Raw genomic sequence first — 6,028 nt, 5'->3', positions numbered from 1 at the left:
TACTGATTAATTGATCATAGTGCTTGTTTAATCTCTCATTTTCCCCATCTGTGTTGGATGATAAAAGCTGCTTGTAAATGCATAGCCGTCAAAACCATTAATATTTGTCAGAGTTTAAAACATGTAATCTCAAGCCAAGTACAGTCTTTTTTTTTTTTTTAAAGCATATTCCTTATAAAAGAGGCACTTACCTAAATTTGGGTTCTCCTATGTACAAAATCACACATGATTACTTCAGCAATTAGACGCCACGGTGCAGAGGGAGCAGGAGGGCACTCCCGGGAGTGACTGACAGTCCAATACTTCACAAGATGGGGCTGTTGGAGTCAGGTTGAAGGCTGAGAGCTGTTAAATGCAGCAGGTGTGAATTACTGCTCTATAATTTGTGGGACTGGGTGTTTTATTAGAATTATAAACCAGCCTTATGCAAAAAACTGTTAAAGATGCAAGGGCAAATAGTAAGATGTAACTGGGGCCACACCTCAAGTTGGCATCCTAAAGTCTGAAACAGCAACAAGGTATTACATCAGGGAAGTGAAGGGAAAAAAATGGATTCTTTTAAATGGATTAGAATAATTGAATAGGAGTGCATTTGGAATGTTTACTTCTAGTTGCTTTGTCAGTTAGCCGCTGTATTTGCCTGTCACAGTCTCTGCAGAACTCCCCTGTTCTGTTTTCTCCTGGTAGCATTTCTTCCCAGTGCAGAGGCAGCTCAGGTCCCTACAAGGACGGGGGTTTGGCCATCCATGGTGTAGCAGCTTTCTCACAAGGATTAATCCCTTATATAAATGACTGAAGCGGATGCACAGCATTGCCATTTTGAAAGGTACGCTCTAGTTTTGAGTGTCAAGCTTTAGTACTCACTGTGATGAATTAATAGCGGTACCTGAAGCAGAACTCACTGGAGGCTGCCGTTATCCATAGCCTCAGAAAGTCACGCTGCTCCATTTCCCATCGGGATGTCAGATCTGTGGGCTAACGACAGGTCAGCCCTTACCGTTACATGCAGGAGCTGAAAACTGAAGCCACCTCCTTTAAAACCAAACATGCTGATAAATCCAAGCACATTCTTATGCTTATACAAATACTTGAATTTCAACAGGTGGGCTCTCAGTAAAGAGTGGTTTGGGGTTTGTTTGGGAAAGGACAATTGATGAGTGTTTACTGTGGAAGAGGGGCTGGGATGTAGGCTGAGCTCAGGAAGAACTAAATCAGCTTCAGGTTGTGTGGCTGTGCCAGGCAAGCAGAGGAGCCTGGTGCGATCTAATGAGCTCAGCAGCTGCTCGGTGTCAGTTTGCAACAATGCTGTAAAAAAACTGATTTGATGTTCTGTCTCAGGAGAGACTCATATTTAAAACACATATTTGGATATTTGTGTTCTCCAGGATGCTTCTCTGAAAGAAGTCAAAAAATTGTGCCTGATCAATAGCATAATTTCTGAGTTTATTTTTTGGCAAGTTACGCCACTGCTGGTTTTCTAGATAAACCCAAATGTAACAATTTTATCTTTTTGGTTACTCAGCATATGGTCCAACCCTGAAAAATACTGTCATCTTTGGCTCCTTTTGGGGTCAGAGGGTTTGAAGTGTGGTTGTCTTATTTACTAAGCATATTATCACAGATCCAAAATCATCCTGGCCCTGCAGTGAGGTTATATTACCTTTTCTAGGCAGGGAATATACAACTGTAAGTATCTGGAAGTCCCTTGGTTTTCTTCAGTATGTATTTGGGCTGAAAATTTGTGTTCTTGGAGCGCTGGAAAATTAATCTGGATCTAACTGAAACTGGGTGGCAACCCTCAGCCAGGTGGGCTCCTTTACTGTGCCACCTTGCTGTGAGCACCGCTGTACTAAGCCTAGTAACACTCCCCAAATTAGTTTTCCGTTATGGTTATTTGGGGCTATTTCAATACTTTTACAAAATTGAGTGATCTTCTCTTACAACATCACTAATTAAAACCAAGATGAGCAACTGCTTACACAGCTTGGTGGGTATGATTGCAGAGTTACTCGAGCACATGTTGCAGCATATGTATCCTCTAGGAACATCAGATGAATAAAAGTTGTTAAGCTATCCAAGAGCGAATGTCAAATTCTTCAAGCAAAAGCTTGACTGAACTCTGATGCCCATCTGAGTTTCTAAAAATGTCTCCAAACATTAAACAGAGAAGTGGTTTGCCACAAGGATTGATTTCGTTATATCCCTCTGGCCCATTCATGGGAGGCTGCTGCAGCCTGCTACTCCGGGGTGTTTTGACCTCTGGATCTGACAAAAGAATTTGAGCGAGGACTTGTACTAAGAGAGGCAACGTTGCCATGGAAAGGTGAACAAGCCTTTAAAATCACAGCTTTGCTCTACCCTATATCCCTGGCGCTCTGTGTTTCTTCCAGCTTATCTCACAGGGTACACGGCAGGTTTTTATCTCCAAAATCTGGCCAACAAGTTGCTGCTGTTTTGCTACTCTGCATCCTTAATCAGGCTCGTGTTTTCAGATGGAGACCCAAGAACTAGATCCCTCTCTAACAGTGACATCGTTTCCCCACATAAAGATGTTTTGAATTACATTTAAAGCATGTTCAAAGGTGTGAGGATTTAGGAAAGGGCAAGCAGCTGAAAGCAACAGTAGTCACAGTGCCTACATCCCCCAGGCAAAAAAAAAAAAAGTGAATATTAATTGCTTTCCTTCAAGAAATTATGACACAGCTTAATTGGTGGTTTGGCTCCAGGAAGACTGGTAAATAAGGACATCCAAGATTCTCCTTACTGTTCCCTTTTGGGGACCTCAGCCTGCCTGAATTCATCATTTTAAGTTACCAGTCAAAAGGCAAGAACAAATGGAGACCTTCTAAAATACACCTTCTGAACTGGTTTTATTTGCTTCAAGCATATGTTACGTTTACCACTGTTTCTGCCCACGTTCCTCTTAGGGCTATTATAATGTTTGAATATTTTTGTAAATGATGGTCCTCATCACTGAAGGTCTGAATCTACCTGCCAGAATGAACCAAAACTCTTACATAAGCCAAGATGTTAAAAAGATTTTTTCCTGTAGCCGGAACTTTGAAATTCTCTACCCAGGAATCCAGATAACTGAATTATTAATAATAATAACTGAATAACATCATCTGTACCAGTACCAAATTGATATCAAATTCTTTCTTGTGGATGCAGATGTACCCATTGCACTTATGCTGCTGCAATGTTTTTTATTCATTTTCTACTAAGTCCATTTTTTCTCAGCCGGGATTTCAAGGCATGCAAAGCTTTTTAAAAGAATTCAAAATTTATGTTCAAGGTAATTGAAAACAACATGTTGTTTTCTGCACTTTTGTGTGGTCACTGCAGGACAAAAAGGCTCTCTTGAGTCTCTGCGCTTGTGTCATTGCTATAAATTCTTGTGTCACCAGCATTAGCTTAACGCAACGTGACTGATCTAATTAGACACAATGTGTCACAGCAGCTGCCCGCCAGCCTGGAAACTCAAACAGGCCTTTTCAGGTGATGGCAGCTTTATGTTCCTTCCACCCATAACAGCTGATTAAAACCACCTCTCTTTTCAACCTTGAAGCTGGGCCTTTCCACACCCCCCAGGGAGGCCACCCGGGCATTTGTGCCACATTGCAGGGCTCCGGCAGCGCTGAGCCCCGTGAGATGCCCCATGGCCAGGGACAAGCTCCAGCCCTGCCTGCTCGGCCAGGACAGCTCCTCTGCCCCGCAGCCGGGGCCCAGGGGCAAGTGACAGTGTTGCCGGGCAGTCTGAGTGCATCCGCTTGGGCACCTGCGTGGAGATCGCACACAACGATGGGCGCATCCGCCCGGCACTGGTGATGCTGAGCTCCGTGAAAGCACTTCCAGCATCCCTGCAGAGTGGGTTGAGAAAGGAACCAACAAGAGCAGTCAGGCGGATCTCCAGCTCATCTTTGCCCTCAGCCCTCACCTGGCCAAGGGAGCACGTCCATGACCAGCATCAAGGCCCCGCAGTCAGCAAAAGGGGACCAGAGTTTGGTCAGTGAATGGATGGCGCAGCCCATCAAAGTGAAGAAGCCACCTGGGAGCAGAAGAGGCCCCGTGGCTGCCTGGCCTGGCTCCAGGGGCTGCAGACCCAGTAGGACGTCACCACGCGTGTGGCAGATAGAAAGGCTGTGAGAACAGCAGGAATGGCGGTGGCTGGAGGTGCAGGAGGCTGCTTCACTCTGCCCCAGCACTGGCGTGATGGCCACAATCCAGAAGCGCCACAGCCACCTGGACTGCGAGGCCCTGCGGGCTACGACACCGTGGCAGCCCCATCACATCTGCGTGTGTTCAGAAGCAGCCACTGAACCAACAGGCGGGCTGAGCGCAGCAGCTGCGATGGAGTAACAGTGCCCTGCCGGGACGTGGCGGTGATGTATGAAGCTCAGCAGAAGCTGAACCTCACATGGCACCCAGACAACCAGGCCTTCTGCTTTGACTGTGCCTTCGATGATCATGCCACCAAGCAACAGCCCCTGGTTGGTGTTTTTTTATCTGGGACATGGCTACCTGATTTTTCAATGGCCAGACAGGCAGCGGCAAGACACCCACCATGAAGAGAAGTTTTCAGGAACTCTGAGGGATCTATATACTGGTTGTGGAGGATGTCTTCTGCAGGCTGCAGGACCTCAGCTGCTAGAAACTGGAGCTTTGAGTCTACGGGGCCTTCTTTAAGATTGATGGGAGCAAAGTGTTTGACCTTCTGAACCAAAAGCAGCAGCTGAGAGTGCTGGAAGGTGAGAAACAGCAGATCCAAGTGGTGGGGCGGTGGGAGAAAAAAGTCACCAGTACAGAAGATGTCATCAAGCTAATTGAAATGGGTAGCAAGTGTCACGCATCAGTCAAGTCCTCTGCCAACGCTCACTCCTCCTGGAGCCATGCCATCTTCCAGATCATGCTCAAGAAGAAAGGGCATTTGTATGCCAAGTTTTCCCTGATTGATTTGGCTGGGAATGAGGGAGGAGCTGACATCTCCACTGCAGACAGGCGAACAAAGCTGGAGGGGGCTGATAATAATAAAAGCTCCTTGGCACTCAGGCTGTGCCTTGAGTTGGGTGTTGGGGCATAAGAGAGCCCACATCCCATTCAGGGCTAGCAAGCTCACCCAGGTCCCAAGGGGCTCATTTACAGGGGAAAACTCTTGAACCTTCACGATTGTCACTGTCTCTCCAGGAATGAGGTCCTGCAAGCACACCCTTAACAACATACAGTGTGCCAGCCATGGGAAGGAGCTGGTGGGGAGTTTAAATTCCCTTGGATATCCCTGACAGGAGGTGTTCAGGTTTCCACATCAGCTGAAAGGTGTGAAGAAACCTTAGACTGTTCAGAACTACCCCAGGACAGCTGCGTTACAGCCATTTGGGGTACAGGCAGACAAGGAATTCTTCCCCCCAGTCACTTTTTTTCAGTGCTGTTTGGAAAAACACGGAAGAGAAAAGAAGTGGATGAGAAAACGCTTATGGAGGAGCATCAGGAATCTCTGCCATGGTTGAAAGTATTCTTAGAAGTGGCTGGGGAAATAGACTACAATGCAGATTTTTACGCTGCACAGTTTGAATCAGTCCTGGGTCAAAAAATTGGCATCCTGACCAAGTTCCAAGAAAAAGTCAGATTATTCCGTTCAGCTCTTTGCAAGGAAGAGCAGGGCAGCAACCAGAGCTGCATGGAGAGATCCCGTGTGCTGTAAGCTGTGCCGGAGACCCCTGGCCCCTGAATCTCCTGCAAAATGAGAGCTGTTATGGTGCGCTGCATCAACTGCCCAACAAGTCGAATGCTTAAAGGATCTTAAATAGCATCTGCAGGGATATTCTGGTGGTGTTTTTTCTTGAAAATGGTGGGTTAGACATGTAGGAAAATAGTACAGTGTTGTTTCCAGGTGGTTTTTTGCTGCAGAAAGTAAAATTGTGCAGTTTTGAGGATCTAACCTGTAGGAAAAGGCAAGAATTTACAGAAAATGTATCTCACCTCATCTGGGCAGGTTTCCTCCTCGTGACTGTAAAAATAAATAAATCAATAT

The 6,028-nt window shown here is 46.1% G+C and overlaps 1 protein-coding gene across 1 annotated transcript; it reads left to right on the top strand.

Moving 5' to 3' along the window:
• The first annotated feature begins 959 nt into the window (after positions 1 to 959).
• KIF2B (kinesin family member 2B) lies at positions 960 to 5,698 on the top strand. Its single transcript, XM_056349645.1, is given in 9 exon segments — positions 960 to 985; positions 3,719 to 3,827; positions 3,830 to 3,944; positions 3,947 to 4,289; positions 4,291 to 4,324; positions 4,326 to 4,509; positions 4,512 to 5,065; positions 5,067 to 5,408; positions 5,411 to 5,698. Coding segments are annotated over 9 exon segments (1,995 nt in total).
• Positions 5,699 to 6,028: the final 330 nt, after the last annotated feature.

Source organism: Falco biarmicus, chromosome 1 (genome assembly GCF_023638135.1).
Source record: "Falco biarmicus isolate bFalBia1 chromosome 1, bFalBia1.pri, whole genome shotgun sequence".
In the NCBI taxonomy this organism is placed as follows: Eukaryota; Metazoa; Chordata; class Aves; order Falconiformes; family Falconidae; genus Falco; species Falco biarmicus.
The sequence above is the reverse complement of the archived record's forward strand: the minus strand, read 5'-3'. Positions and strand labels throughout refer to the sequence as shown.